We start from the raw sequence: 22,291 nt of genomic DNA on the forward strand, positions 1-22,291 counted from the left end.
CATAAAACTGAAGCAGTATAAAGTTCAAAGTCATATTTGGACACCCTCGGTGGCTTTTGCAGTTTTTTGTCTTGCTTGATGATAAATCACGAGTCTTCAGTGCTTTCTCATGAGACAGAAGACAGTCCTCCGTGTCTTCTGAAGTCGCCGTGTCCTGATACATTAACGCATCCTAACACTTGGGCCCCCTTAACACTTTCCATTGCGCTTTCGTGTGTACCATAACACTTCAACCTGCTTTTAAATACTTTCAAGATTTATATTTTCTATTTTTGGTGTAGTGTTGGAGCTCGGGTTTTTTTTTTTTTCCTTCTTCACACCTCCGACTATTCTAACAACGTACATTTTCTCCCCAGCTAACTTGTTTGCCAGAGAGCACGGTATTCAGATTAGAATAACAGTCCATTGAAACGGAGAAAACAAACACAAACACGTCCCGACACTCCTCTCCATCCCGAGTGTCCGGCACTGGCACACGGATAACACACATCTTCGAGGACGGGGTTACGGGTAAAGCTTTTTTCCCCACGAGTTACAAATGCTGTTGTTTTCTTGAGCGTTTCCACGCTGTAGTTTTGTCAGTGGTATAAATGAATGATGCCATATAAATCTAGAGAACAAATGAGAAGTCGCTGTGTGAAAATGGGAGAAGAACGGACTCGCTAGCTAAGCTAAGCTATCATGCTATCATACTAGCTATCATGCTAGTAAATTATTATCTAACGTTAGTTAGCCAGCTGGCTAACTGTGCTCGGTGTTTAGGTAGTTTAACTACCTAACTAGTAACGTTCACTAAGGTAAAGCGTACACCTGGAGTTCACTAATGGCATTTGTGCTATTCCTGCTTTAGCCAGCCTATACACTGTATGGCAGGTAATTAGCTGCGTTAGCTTTCTATCTTAACTTAGCTAACCGCTAGCTAGCTGTCGAGCTGCATTTGATGATGATAAACACTGTTTACCTGCTGGTGATAACGATTGATATTTATGTTAATATAACTCAATTTCTCTTATGCAAGCTATTATGCTTGGTGCACATGGACTGACTAATTTTAGTCACACTGAGCAGCGTATTTATGGGTGGTGTTGAAGGCGCGTTAGTGGTGCAGTTATCTTGCACGTCCACTCTTAAATCTCGTTATATTAAATCCCGGACGCTTAAAGAAGCTGATGACCGGACATCGGGGAAAAGCAACAATAAGCATGCTTGACACTTTTTTTTTTTTTTTTGTGTTGTTTTCTTCTCCAAAATACAGGTGCTTCCTGTGTTCTAGGGAGTCCTGATGCTGGAGCCAAAGCTTGACAGCATGAGAACATGGAGGAAACAGCTCTGTATTGCTCTGTATAAGGGGACTGATTTTGAAGCCAATTAAGGGTCATTGTAGGTACTCCTAAACTCCACTTGTGTGATCGCAAAGTCCTGTGTACTAGGCCGTAGAAATATTTTTGATGCAAAGCATGTGAGGCTGTTTATGAGTACCGAGGACAATTCGAATATTTAAATAGTAATCTGTTCTGGGGCTGGCCAAGTCAGAGGAACACTGGATATAAGGTTCTCTTAGATTTAAGTTAGAAGAGTGGAGGAGGAACACCTGTTTAATTTAACAGCTAAATCAGGGCCACTCTGCTTATATAGTCTTTGACTTCGTTTATTTATTTTTTTTCGGACTGTGTCTGTATCTTTCACTCCTTATCTCCCAGTCCTTGCATACTTTTAATGTGTTTGGTGTAGAAGGGACTACACTGTATTTAGTTTATAATGCCTGAAGAGTAAAGTGACATTCAACATAGCCAGCATTCCCTTCAGCTGGGCTTAAAAAAGAGGAAGAAGAAAAAGTCACGCTAAATAAAGAGGGAACGTGAAGATCCAAGACCTTCACCTTCATCCTTCCCCTCATAACTGCTCTGTGGAAATCTGCATTCACTGTGATGGCTTTGTCTTCTCAGTCAACTGAGAGAGAGGCAATCACGGGTGTATGAACTTCTACTCTGGACCCTTTGTGTCGAAAAGGAAATCTCAAACACATTATGTTGCAGGAACAGTAGGCTTGCTGTCTGGTTTCCTTCTGTTTGGGACCTACATTGTTCTATTTTTTTCTTTTCATAGTCCTTCTTTCTTTTCTTTTGTCTTTCTTCCTTTCTTTCCCCACTTCATCCCAGTGGGCTTCTTGAGGACAAGGGCCACTTTGAAGGAACGGGTTTGACTGCCGCCGACCGACCGTGGGCCCGCTCTCGCTGACCAGCCTCCTGGGCGCCGGCCGCCCCCTGCCTCTGCTCAGGAGGGCGGAGCTCTAAGGGAGTGCAGGAGAGGACATGAAACTGTGCTGACAGAGCGTGGCCTCGGGACTGTCTGGAGGCACTGCACATTTCAAGGACTTCACATTCACACCTTTCTCACCCAGCCGTGGGTAGGGCTTCTGCGTCGAGCTGAGGATAGCTATAGGGGTCTTTTGCTCTTTGCACATCCCGGCTAAAAGGATAAGATGAAGCTGAAGAAACAGGTGACTGTGTGTGGTGGGGCCATCTTCTGTGTGGCTGTCTTCTCTCTCTATCTGATGCTGGACCGGGTCCAGCATGACCCATCCAGGAGACAGAGTGGCGGAAACTTTCCGAGGGTAAGAGTGCTGAAGGACACGCACACTTTTTCCCCCAAAAGTTGCGCTTTGTTTATCTCCACAGTATTGTTTGCGTCCATGTGAATTTTCAAGCAAAACATTCTCTAAAGCTTTTGGCATTTTCAAGTTAGCTGTATGCTAATTCTTTAATCAGTTTGCAATGTTTCAGGCTCAGGCAGATGGCTTCCAAGAAGCTCAATGGTTATTTTCAAGTCTTAAATCTTATTAAACTCAGGCTTATCTGTCTAGCTTATTCTGCAGAATTCTGTCATAAGTGTACTGTTTAATTGTATGCGATTAAGAAAAGGCAGTCATTTATGCATTGTAATTTGAAGCTCAGGCAAAATCGTTTTGGCAGCTTATCATGCAGCCTTGACTACAGAGATTCAGTGTATATAATTTAAAAGAATGAGTTAATTAGTTTAGATTTATTGACTCCTTTCTAAGCTGTATATCTCTTTTCAAGACTGATAACCAAGACATTGTTTTGACTTTGCGCACACACTGTACATAGCACATGTCAGTCTTGCAGTCCTAGCTGTCTCTTAACCTGTGGTAAATTAGGCTCATTTTCCGGCTCGTTGCTTTTGTAGGACTGTGGTGGTATATTACGCCTCCCTTCCCCTTAACTCCCCCTGTCATTTTCAGAGCCAGATTTCGGTGTTGCAGAACCGCATTGAACAGCTGGAGCAGCTCCTGGAGGAGAATCACCAGATCATCAGCCACATTAAAGACTCTGTGCTCGAGCTCACGGACACGGGCGCCGTTTCACCCAGCGGACAACTCCCCTTCCGCAGTGCCAACGGGTCCTGGGTGCTGCCCTTTGATGGCAGGCCCACCTTCCTTGCGGTGAAGCCCCAGGACTGCCAGTTTGCACTGGGCCACCGTGGACAGGCAGACCTGCAGGCGAGTGTCCACCTACTTGGGCAACCTCACAGCGCTTGTGCTCTGACAGAGACTTATGTTGAGTGCGTCTGTGGAAGGACTTTAGCTGCTGCTGGGGATTGTGCTTTAATTAGTATCACGCTTCATCTCCCAGAACAACATGCTGGGAGAAGATGTTTAATATTACATACATATTTCGAACTTTCATTTTATGTTGGTAGCAGTGGTCTTATGGAGGTGTGTGTGTGTGTGTGTGTGTGTGTGTGTGTGTGTGTGTGTGTGTGTGTGCGCGCGCGCACGTGTTTAGATGCTGGATGTATACTCCCTGCTAAGCTTTGATAATGTGGATGGCGGTGTGTGGAAGCAGGGTTTTGAGATCACATATGAGCCCACTGAGTGGGATGATGAGCCTCTTCAGGTGTTTGTGGTGCCCCACTCTCACAATGACCCAGGTGGGTATAAACAAACTGTTGTATTTACTTGTTGGTTAGTTCAATTTCAACACTTTGCGGTAATCTTATACCAATGCTCAATGTTAATGATGAATGATTTAGTGGTTGTACTACAACCTTCAGTCATTTTTGAAACTTTAATGGTCTATGTGAGTTTGTCTTGTTAATTCCCCTTCTAACACTTTCCACATTAAGCAGGTGTGATCTGATTATAAGCACCAGGGTAAATAATGTCAGTGCAATGGTATCTCTGCTGTTTGTAACTAAGCTGTCGCATAGGTGGTGCATGACAGCACGCTGTAGGTAAAGTAGGTCAGGAAGTGGGTGTGGCACTGTGCGGTGGGAGGACATGTCAGGATGGGCCATGGTACTGCGCACCACACACAATGAGGCTCTCGTCCCCATGCACTGGTCATTGTGGCATGTCCCCAAAATATCACGTCCCACCTGCCTAGAGTGAAAACAATCAACCAGATGATTAAAAGAATTTAATTAGCTGCAAATGACTGTCAGCGATCTTAGAAGTGCTTGTTCAGCTGTGGTGGCAGGATTAGGTCCCTGCTGTGGAACTTTGCTAGTTCTCTTTAATGGCGTGGCCCGTGTTCTGGTTGGGCTGTGCTGGTTTAATGGCTCATGGAAGAGCTCCTGCTGGGTATGTCCAACATGTACATGTCGCTTCTTTGTTTATGCTGACACAGAGGTTCCACCTTTTAACACTGCACGGCAATGTCTCTATCTAAATATTAAAATGGTGTCTTGTTGTAGCTAGCTGCTCTGTGTGAGACACTGCTGGAGAAGTTCTGTACTTTTGTATAAAGTGTTTATCTTTTTATATTACTTTTTTTCCCCTTTTTTCTTTCTTTTAGGATTTTAATTGACACTGAGGAATGTCCAGTATAACTTGTTCAGGCCCTTTCTTCATGTTGGTTAAGTCTCTGTACTGTTGTTTCTGAATAGGACTGTGATTTTTAAAAAACTTTCTAGGACAATGTATAGTAAGATATTCCAGACCAATTTGTGGGATTTAGTTCCAAACCTAATCCACCACACTTGATACTCCTAAACCCCTAGACGGTGTCTTGATCAGCTGTCCTGTGCTTTATTAATTAAACGTTGTTTACTACTACCGCCTCTTTTTGCACTGGCAGGCTGGGTCAAAACCTTTGACAAATATTACACCGAACAGACGCAACACATTTTTAACAACATGGTGGTCAAGCTCACAGAAGACCCGCGCAGGAAGTTCATCTGGTCTGAGATTTCCTTCTTCGTTAAGTGGTGGGAGAGTGTGGATACTCTCAAACAGGAGGCAATGCGCAAGTAAGTGTCAGTTGGAGCACAGTGGGATTTAAATGAAAGGCGCTCCAGTAGTTTAATGACTATTTCTCGCTGCCCTCAAAGCATTCAGGATATTTCCCTCACTCACTCTGCTCCAACCTGGCTAACATTTGCATAATGTTGTTAAAATTCATTTTACTTGCTTGATGTGATTTATTTTTTTTGGTTTTCTTCTATTAAGTGCATGTTTAATAGTTGATGTTTATATCGCATTTCCATTAACTTCTTTAAAGAAGTAGTTCTGCAATAATAATTTGCCCCACTATGTTGATTTTAAATTCATAACTTCTCTGCAGAAGAGCTAATGGAAGTCCACCATGGCACAAGGCTGTAGATAGGTAAGCATTTTCTTGTCCTCCTGATCAGATATCCGCTTTAAATGCTCTTTCCCAGACTCATCCTGGGAGGGCAGCTGGAGTTTGTGACCGGAGGCTGGGTAATGACGGACGAAGCCAACGCTCACTACTTCGCCATGATTGATCAGCTCATTGAAGGTCATCAATGGCTGGAGAGGAACTTGGGTATGCTAGCAGAACCGTGCAAGTAGGAGACTAATGTGAGACTAATGTTTTTTAGTGTCTCGGATGATGTTCACCAAACCCATAACACATGTATGTAATTATTGTTTGCCATGATCATGATCCACTGCAATAGTGTCTGTGTGTGTGTGTGTGTCCATGTTCATTCATTTGCTCGCTCAGGTGTGATTCCTTGCTCCGGCTGGGCGGTTGACCCCTTCGGCCACAGTGCCACCATGCCTTATCTGCTGAAGAAAGCCAACCTGACCAGCATGCTGATCCAGAGGGTGCACTACTCCATTAAGAAGCATTTTGCCTCCACGCGCAGCTTGGAGTTTATGTGGAGGCAGGCGTGGGGTGAGCCCTTCCTGGTTACAATCATACAACCAGGATGTTTAGTCCTGGACTAGTCCTGAAGAAAGTGTGTTTATTTTCATGCAAAACGAGCATTTATATGTGCCCAGAAATCTTCAGGTGAGAGATGAGCTCCTAGTTCAGTACAGGGTGTAGTAAACATTGTTGCTACTGACAGCTGTTGCAGCAACAGAAAACTAGTCATATAGTTCTTCCATCCTGTCTGGTAAACAGAAAACAAATGCATGTAATGATGTTTAACATAGTTATGGTCTTGCCAGTTTCTCAGTAAGCTGTAAGAAGCAAATTCCCGGGCAGGTTTTGTGACAGTTTGTGCCAGTGGTGGTGATGCATCCAGCAGAATTTATGGATGAAAGCCATATGTGTTGTTTCATTTTTTATGCCTTTCTTTTTCTGAGACAGATCCTGAGTCTGGCACAGACCTGTTCTGTCACATGATGCCCTTCTACAGCTATGATGTTCCTCACACGTGTGGGCCTGACCCAAAAATCTGTTGCCAGTTTGACTTTAAGAGACTGCCAGGCAGCAGGGTGAACTGTCCCTGGAAGGTTCCTCCACGCGCCATCTCGGAGACCAACGTGGCTGAGAGGTAAGACCTAGTACTGGACAATTTTCAAAATTAATTTGTTTAATTTGATTGTTTTAATGTGATTTGTTGTGATAATCAATTGTGATAATCAAGATGTAATTAAATGCCATATCAGTGAAAACAGCAGTTTGCAGAGAACTGCACAGAGAAGTGAAAATCTCACTTATTGTAACATGAAGTGAGTTTTGGCAGGACGCATATGCAGTGATGACTGATGTTCAATTATGGCAAATCCATTCTCATAAAGCTGCACACAGTCCATTGTGAGAGAACCACTGGACAAAGGCACTTGGGCAGAAAACGTAGTAAAACAAACGGAAACAATAGTTGGAGATAACTACAACGAACGACAACACACGACAGGAGGACAACAGGCGTAAGTGCACAGGTGCAAACAGTGAAGTGTAGGGATATGGGAAACACAGAACCAGGGTAAAGATGGAAAATAAAGCCACATGGGAACTGCATCTAAAGAGGAAACTGTGACTGATCTGGAATTCAATTTGAATAGGCAATGTGGAATAAATTTAAAATGAAGTGTAAGGTAAGTTGAAGAGCACTAGGCTTCGACACAAACAAAAATATAAGCTGCCCTCCGACGCCCAAAATGTCCACTCAGCGAGCCATCAGCTGCTTCATGTTCTGGTGCTGTTTCATAAGACGTGAAGAGCTCCCATTTGAAAAATTTTACATCGGGAAGTTTATTCCACTACTTGCCTGTTATAGATTGCAGTGGTTATTTTTGCACATCTAAAATCCATTTTAAAAAGAAACTTTATTTGAATTAAATTTTCCATTATGTAAGGACATAATTTTTTTTTAACCCTAATCAAGAATCGTCTGAGTTTGGAAAAGCAAATTCAAAATTACATGTTTTGCAGTTTCATCTAGCACTCGTAAGACCCTGCCATTGTCTCTCAAAGTCAAGGCAAGTTTATTTGTACAGCACGTGTCATATTCAAGGGTAATTCAGAGTGCTTTACATGGACATAAATCATGCACGACCTAAGATGAATATAAAATATTTATATATGTACACATTAATGTAAAAGCTAAAGTTGGAATGAATGTAGTGGAAAAAGGGAATTTAATCATTTGGCACAAGCAAACAAATGTCTTCAGTTTGGATTTAAAGATGTCTGAGGTTTGGGTACATCTGAAATGATCTGGGAGTTGGTTCCAGCGGTGGCTGCCTAACGGAGGTGCCTGCCTTTGGGTTCTTGACCTCTGGTTGGTGTCTTCTGCCCATCTGTCTTCCCTTTGGCAGACAGCACCGCTCAAGCAATGGTTGAGAGGCGACTAGAAGACCCTTTAGCCATTTCCTCCTGTGTATCCCAGGGCCCAGGTCCTTTTGGATCAATATCGTAAGAAGTCCAAGCTGTTCCGCAGTAAAGTGGTACTGGTACCACTGGGAGACGATTTTCGCTATGACAAAGCTCTGGAGTGGGACCAGCAGTATATCAACTACCAGAAGCTGTTTGACTACATGAATTCTCACCCAGAAATGCATGTGCAGGTAACTGCACGTATTTTGCACAAGACCCTGAACAGACCTAGCCTAGTTTGCAGGGAAACTCAAGGCGAACTGTGCAACAGTTATTGTGTCTTGTAATGAAATGGAGCAAATTCTAGGCTGTTTTTCCTTTTTTGTATCTTTAGCACTTTAGACTTGATGCCAAAAAGCAGCTTTATAGAGGCCTGTGACTGAAAGACCCAGCAGGCAGAGTTGAAAACTAAACCAGCGCCTATAAAAATGTCCATTTTGGCAGCAGGCCACTCTGCTTATGACCAGTTCTGTTGAATTTCTTAAGTTGTTTTGTTAAAACTTCTTCTGAGGCCCAGTTTGGCACGCTGACTGACTACTTCAGCGCGGTGTACAAGGCAAATGGTGTTGTTATGGGGGCGAGGCCACCTGCTTACCCCGTGCTGAGCGGAGACTTCTTCGTCTATGCTGACCGGGAGGACCATTACTGGAGTGGCTACTATACCTCCAGACCATTCTACAAAAACCTGGACCGCATTCTGGAGTCCCACCTCAGGTTAGTCTGCCCCCTAGTGACTTTTTCTTTTTTAAAATCACTGACTGCACTGATGAAATGTTTAAAAAAAATCTGTTGTGAATAATTTATTTATTTATTTATTTATTTACACCCTGCAGCCTTTTGTCTAGTTAAGTTCATGTGCTGTGGAATTGGCAAAAGACAGTTGTTTTATTGATTTTAATAATTTTAATTAGTGCATTGGCTTGAGTTTTTCTCTTTGGCAGGACTGAGCTTGTGCTTAAGAAGCTGCCTACTTTATTATTCCCTAGAGAGATGAGTCGTTTTCTCTTGCCATGTGGCTTGAGGCTCTCTGTGCAGGCTCCTCCCTGCCTGTCTGGCACAATGCATCACGGATCTGTGCTTATAATTGTAGAGGGGTGTTCCCACTACATCCCAGCCTTAGTACCACTGTCACTGCCTCAGCTGGATAGAGCCATTTGCCCAGATGCTAGATTCAGTTTTCCAGAACCACAAGTGTTTTGATTAGGATATCTTTGAGCACAGAATGCTTGTCCGTGCTGATGTCAAATCTGACATGGCGTATAGTCTGTCACAGAGTTGTCAGAGCCATATTACATAGATCACGGAGCCATGGGAAGTAGATCGAAGTGTAAGGAGTTTTGGCTCATTAATGTTTTGGTGCTGAATGTCATGTCATTGGTCTAGCTGCTGTGTCCTCTTGATGCTCAGTGGTGGATGTACTGTGTTAGGGGCGCAGAGATCTTGTACAGCCTGGCCGTGAGCCACGCACGCCATGCCAGGATGGAAGGGCGTTACCCCACCTCCGACTACTCCCTGCTGACCGACGCCCGGCGCAACATAGGGCTGTTCCAACACCACGACGCCATCACCGGCACTGCCAAGGAGATCGTCGTCATCGACTACGGGACCAGGTCAGGCTTTACTGCCTGAATATGAGAACCGAAATTAAGCACACTACAAAGAAGAGCTAGGCTAAACTGTAATAGAGATGACACTGATCCGATATTGCGTAGCAGGAATTGGGCCGATATCAGCAAAAAATTCTTGATTTGGATATGAAGAAGAAATCCAGACTGAAAATAGCACATCACCACTTTGTAGCCAGGTTAGTTTCAGCAGGACCCAATAACAGCTGGGCTCACAGCTGAGTGTGCGTTTGTAGTTTGAGCACACTTTATGCACTGCAGTCAACGGTTGCAGTTTCTTTCCATTAATGACCATGTTGAAATAGCAATAAAAACACTGCATGGATATTTACATCATTTTGATAACTCAATGTGCGCAACAGACTACCTACCTTCTAATGCAACCTACCGGTATCGGATCAGTACCAGAAAACTAGTATTGTACTGTCTCTAGACTGTAACATTTTCCCTGTGTGTTGATGGCTGTAACTTTTCTGTGTTTGGCCTTTGCTGTGCTGCCCTCTGCTGGTGCAGGTTACTGCGCTCCCTCATTGGACTGAAGAGAGTGATCATTAATGCGGCTCACTTCCTCATAATGAAGAATAAAGATGTGTATCGCTTCTACCAGACAGAGCCTTTCCTGGAGACGGTGAGGAGAGCACCGTGCGTCTCTGTGACGCGCGTGTCTGCTTGCCTGTGGCTTTTATTATTTAAACAGTTTATACCTCGTTTTAAAGTTGTGCTTGTGGTGGTAGGATGACCGGCGCGCCACGCAGGATTCTCTACCTCAGCGTACCCTGATTGAGTTGGAGTCCTCACCCCGGTACGTCTCCCTCTCTGTGTGGCTCCTCTGGCCAATCAGAAGGCAGTGCAGCACCAGTGCATTGCATTGAGTTTACCTTAACAGGAAGCTTGAAGCTCGACGACTTTCCGAACCACTGTACAGCATCAGACGGTGTTGGAGACGGTAGATCAGATTAGTGGAGTCCTTAAATGCAGTGTCTGCTGCTCCCGTGCAGGTACCTGGTGCTGTTTAACCCAGTGGAGCAGGAGCGTCTGTGTTTGGTCACTGTGCTGGTGAACTCTGCGCGGGTCAGGGTGTTAACCGAGGATGGCCAGACACTCCCCGTCCAGCTCAGTGCACAGTGGGCCTCCGCTGTGCAAATGAGCGGCGAGGTCTACCAGGTGTGTGGGTGTGGGTGTGGGTGGAGATGCTCATGCCCGTCAGTCCGGGACTCCAGTGCGAGTTGCTCTGTGTGTATAGTTCCAGTGTAGCTCCTGTGGGGTCTGATCGCCCTGCACTCCTGCTTTCTGTGCAGGCCTCTTTCATGGCCCGCCTGCCTGCGCTGGGATTGGCCGTGTTCCACCTCTACGACTCTGCCGACTCCCCGATGACCCTGCGCTCCGATACGCTGCTGAGGCTTCCAGGGCACAGCCAGAGTGTGCGTGGGGTGGACCCCCTACCCGTACGCTCACAAGCAGCTGACCCCCAGCCCTTCTACATTCAGACCCAGTCCCTCATGCTGGGCTTCTCTGGAACCACAGGCCTGCTTGAGGTGATCTTGGGATTCTAATCATAATAATGTCAGTGATACAATATACTGTTATTAAAGAATGCTGACTTTAGGACTGTGTTACATCTGTGAAATAGTGAAGTGTTCTGCTGGCCTGCTTTTCTGGAAATGCTTATTTTGCAGATAACTTTATTATTTATTGTTTTTATATCAGCAATGCTGTTTGCATAATGAATTTCTGCCAAATATGTCACTTCTTTGAATCTTGGCTCACAGCTTCTGTAGCTTTTATCCTTAGTTTTGGTCTAAATTGGATTTTGACCGTGTGCAAAAGTAACAAAAGTTTAACAAAAACTATAACAAAACTAAAACAAAAGTTTTACTGTGCATATAGAAGCAAGTTTTCACCTCATATTCCATACATTTTTAAGTGCTTTCTTGCTGTTAAAAACCCGTCCACTGTCTGTCAAATATCTGATCTCATTTTGAGTCTAAATGAGGGTGAAGCACTTGATTTTTAAAACTTTAAAAAACATTTTTAAAGCTAATTTATCAAGCCCTTGATGTGCTGAGTTAGCAGTGGACAGTGGTGCAGTCCAGCGGTGTCGGATTCAGTGTTGATTAACTGACGTGACTCATCCTCCACTCCCACCTCTGTGACTCAGAGTGTCCGCCGGAAGGACGACGCTCAGGAGGTGCGGGTGCAAATGCAGTTTTTCACCTACGGAACCCGGCCCTCCAAGGACAAGAGCGGAGCCTATCTGTTTATACCAGATGGCAATGCCAAGGTAATTGCTTTTCAGTTCATCACCCTTCTGTACTCATTGGTTTATTTTGGACAACTGGAAGGATGGAATCTCTTTTTTTTTTTTCTCCTCTCTCTCCTTTTTGTTTCAAATTCTGTGTGTCAGCCCTACATGCAGAAAGACCAGCCCATTGTGCGTGTGGTAGAAGGTCCCCTTTTTGCAGAGGTGGTCGCACACTACCAGCACTTCCAGCAGACAGTTCGCATCCACAATGTGCCAGGTATACTCGCTCATCCAGCTTTCCTCCTTCCTAAACATACACAAACTGGCCATTTGTGCTTTTCCACCCTTTTGCGTGTTCCTTCCCCCAGGTGTAGATGGCCTGTCACTGGACATCACCACCCTGGTGGACATCAGGGACCAGACAAATAAAGAACTGGCCATGCGTATAGTAACTGACATCCAGAGCGAGGGCACCTTCTACACAGACCTCAATGGCTTCCAGGTCGGTCCTGACATTTAAATCCCCATCTAATCACAAGACATTTGCCCTCTAATTCTCTTGAAGAACCCCAGGTCTACTCTACTCTTTCTAGTTTCATACTGCAAGCTAACGATAATGCCGTCATCAGCCTACAGTCACAATCTGTATTTAAATCTGAAAAAATAAGCCTCTAGGCTGAGTTCTTTTAGTAAACAAGCTCAGGATTGATTCGCCGTTTCCTTTGTAACTAGTTTAGGATTTTTCTTTTTCTTTGGATGGTATGTGTTTTGACGCGAGTCGGAAGGCTGTGCAGTGATGTGGACTGACCACTCCCTCTTAGATCCAGCCCCGCAGGTACCTGCAGAAGCTGCCTCTGCAGGCTAACTTCTACCCCATGCCCACCATGGCCTACATCCAGGACAGCCAGTACCGCCTCACGCTGCACACGGCCCAGGCCCTGGGGGCCAGCAGCCTCGCGTCTGGTCAGTAGCCTGGAGCGAAAACGCCGTGGATATCATCGTCTGCATGAATACTTTTTTTTTTTTTTTTTTCTCCCCTCGTCTTTTCTCTCTTTAGGTGATGTTGACGGTTCAAGCATTCTCTTTGCATCTGATTCCACCTACCCTGTCACTGGCTCCTCTCCACAGGTCAGCTGGAGGTGATCTTGGACCGCCGGTTAATGCAGGATGATAATAGGGGCCTGGGGCAAGGCCTGAAGGACAACAAGAGGACGGCCAACCGCTTCCGCCTCCTGCTGGAGAGGAGGTCCAGCAGAAGCAGGGTGAGTGTAGTTGTCCTGGCGGAGTGCAGGAAGTGGCGGGACGCTGCCATTAGGTGGCACTGTTCAGGTATTACTGAAGCAGCCGCTTGGGCAAGAGGCATCGGGGCTTCTATGCTTGACCTGTTTTAAAGACAAATTCACGGTACTTGTAGCGTGAGTGTTTGCTTTGACATATCTCATTATTCACAATGAGTGCAATAAAATGCCATTTTGTTTTTGCCTTTTGAGAGGGTTGGAATGAGAGCCGAGCCCTTCAGGTATATGGGATACCGTTTTGTTGCTGCCCGTCATGCCCACTGGCACTTTTTTTCATGCAGTTCTCTTTCTCAGCCTTCCCTCTTCATCACCGTTTCCTTTTCCTCTCTCCTTTCTTTGATGTCCCCTCTCACTCTCTCACCCCCCCCCCCCTTACGCGAGCAGCCTGCGGGCTCTTGCGCCAAACTCGGCTACGTGCTAAGTCAAATCGTCGCCCGTGTTTTAGGAGGCAGCAAGACCGAGGTAACGTTACCACGACAACAGTGGTAGATGTGCCTCCTCCCCACCCGTCTCCTATAACCTTAGGCTAATAGGTAGAGCTTTGTTCCTGCCCATTACCTGCGCTGACTTCAAAGCCTATACATCTCCCAATGATTTAATGTCATGCTCACTTCTGCTCTTTATTTTATTTGGTCTCCGTATCGACCGGGGCAATAAGAGGTATAGGGCTATGATTAATATTTATATTCTGGTGCTTAAAATAGTTTGTGGAGACCTTTTATTAAAAAAAAAAAAAAAAAAAAAAAATGCTTTCCAATTTGCCCATTCCTCCTGCAGCGTATCTAGTCGTACGGTATAATTTTTCCCGGAGTATTGACTTCAGTGATCGTTAAGCAATCCTCCCTTATAGCAGTGCTTGTGTCCTGTGTGCAGTAGGCCCACGATGTTCATGGGTACGTTTGCTTCCACAGACTGTGGACAGCGCGCCAGTCAGCTTCCCCTCCTTGCTGAGTCACATGACCTCGGCCATTTTGAACCACGAGGTGCTGGCACTGCCGGTTATTCCGAAGAAGCGGGGCGTGCCCCCTCTACGCACCTTCTCTCCTCTGGCAGCTGCCCTGCCCTGTGATTTCCACCTGCTCAACCTCAGGAGCATCCAGAACCAGGTCTCTCTGACACACCCACCTTCTGGACCTTCCAGCATAACAACTTCAGATCACATGTGCAGTGCATGCATGCACACAAGCATGTCTTTCACAGCATATCAGAGTAGAAACTGAAGTCAAAATGAACAAAAGTTGCCACCGTGTGTGTGTGTGTGTGTGTGTGTGTGTGTGTGTGTGTGTGTGTGTGTGTGTGTGTGTGTGTGTGTTGTCTGCAGGACTCCCACTCGCCTTCTCCACACACAGCGCTGCTGCTGCATCGCCTGGGGCTCGACTGCGGCCTGGAGGCCCACAACCCCGGCTTCAACTGCACCACCACGCAAGGCAAGGTAAGTCTCTGCACAGCGAACACACGGCTGCATCAGCCCTGCTAGCTCCAGAAACGAGCACGGGCCGCAGCCATACCCGGCCAAGCGGCACAGCAAAGCTTTGTTTACATGTTATCAATTATAGTGAGTGGCAATTTGTTTTTTTTTGTTTTTTTTCTTCCACTATATAATTTTCATCCTGCATTTGACTGTTGCATCCCTGTCCTGTGGAACTCTACTAAGGCTGCTGCTGTTGTGTGCTCCGTGTCTCCAGCTGGCCGTGGCGGCTCTGTTCCGGGGCCTGGACCTGCAGCTGCTGCAGCCCATGTCTCTGACGTTGATGCACGCGGGCACGCCCCTCTCCAACGGCTCCGCCGTCGCTCTGGAGCCCATGGAGCTAGCTACCTTCAAGATCCAACTGCACTAGGCCTCCCTCGTGCCGGCGCCCAGACCTGCTGGAGCGGCAGACACAGACTTGGTACTCGGCAGTGCGTCATGGCTGGACATGCTGAGCGTCCATCTCTCGTACTGAGCAAGGATGAGCTTAAACGCACTCAACAAATCAAGATCTTTGTTGAAGATGCTGAACCCTCTACAAATGGTGTGATTTATTATTATTTTTTAAATAAATAAATAGTTAATTAATCGGACATTCAGCACCAGATACAGTAGCTGTGCCAGCTGCCAGAGTTGGAGGGACATGATCTATCGAATGTTGATTTATTGTCTTTTTTTTTTTTTTTTAATGCACTTGGAGTGAGTAATACTCTCATTTTATTAGGTATGGACAATTGATAAGGATCATTTGAGACGTTATGTCATCCTGGGTAAAACCACTGATCTTTGCTTTCTCTCTCGCTCTCTTTAGTTCGCGCTCTCTCCTGTCCGCATGCTCCTGCTATCTCTCTCTCTTGCTCTTTCTGTAACTCTTAGACTGTACTGTACATAAATGTCTTTGGCTCTTCTTGAATTGGTGGGAATGAGTGCAATACGTGAAGCATTTCTTTGGGTGGTGTTTTTTGGGGACTCTCCGTTATGCAGGAGCTGTGCTTTTTAAACTGTGTTGGTGTCCTCTGAGCCCATACACCCCCTCCCAGGGTACCTTCAGTCTACTGTGCTGCATTGCTGCCGCATGTTTAACATGTCGGTGCGGCTGAGCAGAAACCGATGCTGATGTGAACCGTGTCCTCCCCGTTAGCTGTCAGTCCGTGTAGGCCTGGACGGCTTCTCTCATGTTCTTCTGAAAAGGATGCAGTGATGGCCAGAACGTTCCCCCTTTCACCTGTTTGGCTTTCAATTTTGACCTTTTTTTTTTTTTGCTACAGCAGAATGCCTCTTCCTCCAAACTGGCTAGCTGTGGACTGTTTGCAGTTTGTTGTGTCTTTCCCTGGCCTGCGGTTTAGCTGTCAAATTAGGGTGGTGTGGTGCACTATAAAATATGCAGATAATACCGCTCATATTTTTACATATGAACATTGTGTGCAATACGTTTGCTGTGGGGACAGTGGTGACTGGTGTGCTTGTGGTATGAGTATGTAACGAGGACAGAATGTGTGATTACTGCACTGGTTACCAGCCTGCACCCAGAGGAGAGCGCCTGGCTGACTTTGAATCGGTATTTAAAGGGCCAACTGCAAACCTCATGTCCCCTGATCCATCCTGAACCTGAAGGTTTACCTCATGTCTGTGTGTCTATGGAGATCAGTAGTCGTTACCACTAATTGCGTTCTGCCGAGGAGAACCCTAGTCTCTGCACATGCATTGTAAACTTCCATTCCAGTGGTGTCTCGTCGTAACGTCTGCACTCTGCACAAAACCTGTCTTTGCCAGTGGCCAGTTCGGTGTGAATGCATTCCACCTGCCGTGAGGTGGGCCTGTTTCACAGCGTTGCAGGCGATCGTCTCCACTCCTCTCTTCTTTGTAGCTAACCCTACTGTGATCCTCTGTGCTCTGCTATCTTTGAAAAAGCGTTCCCTCATAGAGACTCAAACCTGTGAATCGGTACTATAGATGAAGGCTCGCGCTGTTCCTCCCGCAGCCCGGACGCGGATGGGCCAGGGCTTCGTAGCACTTGTCAGACCTCTGGGAGTCAGTTGTCTCCGTTGCTGTCATCAGCAGCTTCACTAGGCAAGCACTGGTCTCGTCCACCGATCTGCCCCCTCGCCTTCCACTCCACCCGTTTCCTGACCTGGTTGACGCGTCCTGCCTGGGCTGAGAGCTCTGTGCTGAAGGGGGACCTACTGATGGTGGGGCGTACTCTCTCTGAGTGCTTTTGCTCTTCCTGATGAAGACTAAGATTCCATAAAACGTTTTGAAGTTTTCCAAGTGTTGCTCTGCTGGAGAAGGGTTGCTTACAAAGATGTGTACTTCTAGAGCTGAGGTGGGGGGAAAAAATGTGGATTGGTTTTGAAATTGTGATTGTTCCAAGAGATCCTCCCCCTCTCTTCAAAATTATGGATTCTGCTCACCTTCGAGTTGTTTGGGCCTCTGCTTGCGTGGTGTGCGTTTACCACTCCCATCTCACTGCCATACCCACTCACCCTTGAGCTGTTTGGACAAGTTACTGAGTAGCTATTTTTCATTTGTGTACTGTAATGTGAACAGACTTTTTTCAATGATATGAAGAAAATATTTATCCCCCCCCCCTGCAAAGTTCATTCCCTCCTCTTGTTTATAAGGGGGAAAAAGTGAAGTAAAATGAAAAAAGGAGAAATGTGCAATGCAGCTAACGTTGACACTTAATAAACATCAACCATGGACATTATTTATTGTCACTCCTGCCTGTTGGACTGTGCTGTTCTCTAGACTGGTCCAAACTAAGAATGAAAATGAGTCGGTAAGAAAAACGTCTTCTGTTGTGAGTGTTGTCACAGGCGGGGGGGGGTTGGGGTTTGCGTGCGCTATTGTACAGTAGTTTGATTTAATCGGAGCAGTAGTCCATTGATGCTACTCTTTTATATCTACCACCCACATTGCAAGCACCCCCCCCCCCCCCCACCTCCAGGAAGCGTCTCTGTCTGGGAAGAGGGAGTGGGAAGGACTGCTGATCCCTGCGGAGGTGCGGACTCCAGGGGTGTCACGGCAGGCCCCTCTCTGCCGTCTCCCACGCGCGGCTGCTGCTGCTCCTGCTCCTCCAAAGTGCCGGTGTGTTCTGCCGAACCAACATCAATTTAGATGTGTGGGTTTCTCTCCCCCCCCCCCCCCCCCTTGCTGAGGTTAGCATTTAGGTGTGTGAATCTAATTCTGAATGCTGCCCTAAAGCCCAGAATCTATAGGCCTGATCGCACAGCATTCTCAGTCAATCTGCCTGTCAGAACAGAGGTGAGAAGCAGCAGCCACATGCCATCTTACATCAGGCTTTCTGGTAAAAGAAGATGGGCGTGCCGCTCGGGAAGGCCGTGGGGTCATGGAACAGGGATCAATCCATTCAGAAAGGAATAAAGTGAGATGTGTACAGGTTGGAGCTTATTTGTTTTTGTTTTTTTTTAATAAAAATTTGGGGTGGGGGTGTCTTGCTTTACTCCAAGGCACTTGTAGGAACACCAACTACATATTTACCTGGTTTGCTATGAAACTAGAAGATAAAAGTGGTGTGCTAAATATTTCAAGAACCACTGGTATGTAGGATAGCACCACTGCCTGCTCATGAATGATGCAATTAATCTGAAGCTGGAAAGAACAGCTCGAGAGGATCAGCTGTGTTTAGTAAGTCTTGAAATAAATGAATTGCCCAAGTATAGCCTACCACGACAAATGACTAAGGTGTGTGGCTGTTCGACAAACTGCTTTAGCTGTAGAAGCAGTGCACGCCCTAGTGCCACATTTAATGGGTGATTTTGACTCTGCTCATTAATGAACAGTGAACATGACTCAGTACATCTCCTGTGTTCCTGTACCACATAGGGGTTTATCCCATTTAGAGTTATAATGCCAGTCACAGAGTTGCTTCATACCTGATTTAGAGTTACCTCTCTCTCCCAGCCGAGTTAATTACAGCGAGCGTTTAAAACCTATTATTTACATAATCCAGCTCGCCCTGTGCTTTAGGGAGATACACCACTCATGAATATAAACTATTAATGGTCGCTCACTGCTTGTCTTGTACATAGACGAGAAAAAGTAATTGATTTAATGTTAGGCACAGAACAGATGAATTTTATAAGTGGTTTACCCCTTGACCTGTATGTCATGCATGCAACCTTTGGGGTTTCTTTGCCCTCTACCTTACAGTGGTTTTATCACTAGATCGGTCTCATATTCCCCCGCTCGTATTCCAAAGAGCAGCCTCAGCTCTCTGTTTAGGGCTACAAGCACATTAGCTTGACCGAATGGTCTGGACACTGGAGGCAAGCGAGGACGTGACGCACTTTCGTATGCTTGTGTACAGTTAAAAGATTACAGCCCCTCTGCTGCCATGGATGGATGGTGTTTGTCATTGGTACAAGACCGCTGCTCCCTGGACTTGACTGGGCCTGAAACGCTTCCAGTTCAGCAGTGCTGCATAGCAGAGTGACCTATGACCTTGCCCCTGTCCATGTCACTGCTGTGTTGAGGATGGTACGCTACAGAAATAACATCCGACCAGCAACAGTGCTGTGGTTAGGGTGGAAGACAAATACTGAAGAGGAGACAGAGTGTGACTGACAGATTGTGTTGAACAACACAAACTATATTTTTGCAATTGATTTAATGGCTATAGTTGATGTTAAATAAAAATGACAAATGCTTAAAGTCCATTTGAAATACACCTCAAATACAGAAAAATCACATTCCACCTATAGCCTAAGCAGGAGAATCATTACTGATGTATGTTGATGTCATTTCCAACATGGGCTTTGCAATGTCCAACTATAGAGCTTAACTGCAAGTACACCTTAGTAAACTTCAAACTGTGAAACTCTAATAGCCCCAGTCAGAAGGCATACGTTGCCCTTCCATGAAACAAATGCCAAACACTCTCCTGAGCCCTATCCTACACCGATTCTGATAGACTTTACTACACCAGCCCTCAAAATCAATAATGCTGCCTTTGGGGCAAGAGAAAATTTACTTTGTCTGGGACAAGGGAAAAGGGAAAATGAATAATATAAACATTCTTTGAGCCCTAAGCCTGTTTTTTGTAAGGACATAATAGGGGCTGGGGTGGGTGCATGGGGATTTGCTTAGGGTTCAGCTGTGCTGAACGTGGTAATTTAATTAAAGTTACAGCTATAAAGATATCTGACATTTTAAAAAGCTCTGGCTTTTTTGCTTAGCTGAGCTGTATTGTGTGGGCAGTGGTTTAATTAACAGTGGTATGGATATCTTCTATTAGAAAAAGCTGAAACTTCTTCCACTAGACTTGGACACTGAGATTCAGCTAAATAATGCACTTACAAATTATCTCTGAAAAATGAACCCTTTTTATTCAGCTGGCGGTATCTCTACTTTCCCACTGTGTTTGAAATATTTAATGTACAGTGGATATAAAAAAGTATACATACCACTGTTGAAATGCCAAATCTGAAAACATGTCATTTCAGATTCATTTCCCCTTTTACTGTGACCTATGATCTGTGCAGTTCAATTAAAAAACAAACTGAATTCATTTAGAGGGGAAAAATAAAGTAAAATAAAGTGGTTGCATTACTGTGAACACCCTGTTATAACTTTGCATGTGGCTGTGTTCAGAATTAACCAATCACATTCAAGTTAAATATTCAGTACACACCTGCCGTCAATTAAGGTGAATTAAAGCCCCATATTTAGTTCAGCAGTTCTAGTCGGATTTTCCTGACATTTACTTGCATCTTGGTCCACAAAGAGCTTACAAGGGATTCTCACTGTTGAAAGATATCAGTCAGGAGCAGGGTACAAAAAATTTCTAAGGCATTAGCTATACTATGTAACAACAAGTGAATAACACATGGCATAACTGTGACATTACCAGTCAGAGCCAGACCTGAATCCAATTTAAAATCTGAAAAGGGCTGTACATAGGAGTTTGCCCTTGCAGTCTGATGGATTTGGAGTGCTTCTGCAAGGCAAAGTGGGCAAAGGTTGCCAAGTCAAGATTGGAAAGAAGACGGCATGCTGTCATAATATCAAAAGGTGCTTCAACAAAATATTAATTTAAGGGTGCGCATATTTATGCAACTGTTATTTTTAAAAAATTTCCCCCATAAATGATTTCAGTTTGCTTATCAATTGAATAGTGCAGATCCATATGTCATATTAAAGGTGAAAACACTAAAATGATTAATCTTGGTCTCCTTTTTTTACATCACAAAAACCTGGCATTTTAACAAGGGTGTATAGACTTTACATCTACTGCACATTGTCCAGCGTTTGCTCATCATTGACATTCCGTTCCATCTATATATGGGTCATAGTGGTGCAAATGGTGTGGAGTTAAATATTCATCTGAATCCTGCTCTCATACTAGGTACCACAAAACGGTCCAAACCACAGTTGGATTTTAACCGGGTTCATTTTGTTTTGAAATCAAGCACATGAATACTCAGGCTAAATGTCCAACACTTTCACATACAACACGCTGAATGCTTTCATTAGAAAACCCATACAGACAAGCTTATTGGAGGAACGGTATTATAAAAATAGTTGGTTTTCTTTGACTGCGATGAACTCCTGCTTTAGGCCTGCAAACTTTGTTTGAATCTCTTACTTCAACACAGTATTCAATTCCTTTAATGTTTTGACACTGATCATGGCCAACCCTCTGAAATAATGTAATGTCTCTTATTAAGTCCTCTGGCTATAACAACCACAAATGCAGTAATACAGCAAGCTTGCTGACACACAGCTTTTGGTAATTTAAGTATATAATGCATCAGTGACTGATAAAACATATTATGCGACTTTATGGACCTTATGCAGTGGTCACCTTCCTCATCCAAATGTTGGGCATAAATCTAATCCACTACACTGATAATAAAAGGCTGATTGGAGTAAATTATGCCCTAAAGGAAACATTAGCATTCATACATACGCACTCTGACCTTCTCACTTTAAATCCCATGACTCAGACCACTAAAAGAACAAAGTGAAAATGAAGGGAACCTTTCCCACTGCATGGCCAACCTTCCATCCAGGACTCATAAATCTGAATCAAATTCACCGATCACCTTCACCTGAATGACTCCGCTCGTGAACAGACCTGCGTCTGCTCTGCGAGGAGTTCAGAATGGGGCGGAGCCAAGGGCAGAGCAGGGACGAAAAAGGGCAGAGACAGAGAGACAGACGGGGAGGCGGAGCTGGCCGACTCAGCTCGGTCGCTCCAGGACAGGAAGACAGAGGTGTGTGAAAAGCATTGCGGAAGATGTGCAGGTGTGTGTGTGTGTGGGGTGGGGCGGGGGTTGTGTGTGCTAGAGTGTGCTCTGTGTTCGTATAAAAGCAGTCCTCTCACTGTGACAGTCCAGTTCTTCGCTGTCAGACTCGGAATTCATCATGCCTGCAGTGTCCTCGTCCCCCCACACAGTGGGGATCCCACGGTAGGACACCCTGCTGCCCGACCAGTCGCGGCTCAATCCGAAGCCGAACCCCTCGCGGATGCCCCTGCTGCTGGACTCTGTCACGGGCACTTTGGTCCTCCTGCAGAAGGGGGCGCTGGCCACGCCTGA

At 45.3% G+C, this 22,291-nt stretch overlaps 2 protein-coding genes across 10 annotated transcripts in view; one reads left to right on the plus strand and one right to left on the minus strand.

Annotated features, from left to right (window-relative positions):
• The first annotated feature begins 348 nt into the window (after positions 1-348).
• man2a2 (mannosidase, alpha, class 2A, member 2) lies at positions 349-17,436 on the plus strand. 2 transcript variants are annotated; one of them, XM_081711871.1, is made up of 25 exons: positions 349-510; positions 1,256-1,380; positions 2,160-2,614; positions 3,263-3,520; positions 3,807-3,951; positions 5,100-5,271; positions 5,683-5,810; positions 5,991-6,164; positions 6,585-6,771; positions 8,110-8,287; positions 8,608-8,810; positions 9,524-9,706; positions 10,235-10,349; positions 10,456-10,523; positions 10,720-10,885; positions 11,020-11,256; positions 11,880-12,002; positions 12,126-12,240; positions 12,332-12,465; positions 12,785-12,926; positions 13,092-13,225; positions 13,646-13,723; positions 14,173-14,367; positions 14,583-14,693; positions 14,947-17,436. In XM_081711871.1, exons 3-25 carry the CDS (start codon positions 2,483-2,485, stop codon positions 15,097-15,099), a joined length of 3,531 nt encoding a protein of 1,176 aa, XP_081567997.1. In that variant the 5' UTR covers positions 349-510; positions 1,256-1,380; positions 2,160-2,482; the 3' UTR covers positions 15,100-17,436. The 2 variants fall into 2 exon arrangements, with proteins under 2 accessions (XP_081567997.1, XP_026883527.2); XM_027027726.3 differs by lacking the exon at positions 13,646-13,723 and having other exon boundaries at positions 356-510.
• A 1,906-nt stretch (positions 17,437-19,342) lies between these two features.
• The window catches only part of furinb (furin (paired basic amino acid cleaving enzyme) b), a 68,844-nt gene continuing 65,895 nt past the window's right edge, over positions 19,343-22,291 (minus strand). For all 8 annotated transcript variants that reach the window (XM_081711876.1, XM_035523872.2, XM_081711872.1 and 5 more), the window contains one exon: positions 19,343-22,291. This exon is cut by the window's right edge and continues 407 nt beyond it. In XM_081711876.1, the coding sequence (XP_081568002.1) occupies positions 22,037-22,291 (255 nt within the window). In that variant the 3' untranslated portion in view covers positions 19,343-22,036.

This window comes from Electrophorus electricus, chromosome 4, assembly GCF_041902795.1.
Source record: "Electrophorus electricus isolate QZ-2024a chromosome 4, ASM4190279v1, whole genome shotgun sequence".
NCBI lineage: Eukaryota > Metazoa > Chordata > Actinopteri > Gymnotiformes > Gymnotidae > Electrophorus > Electrophorus electricus.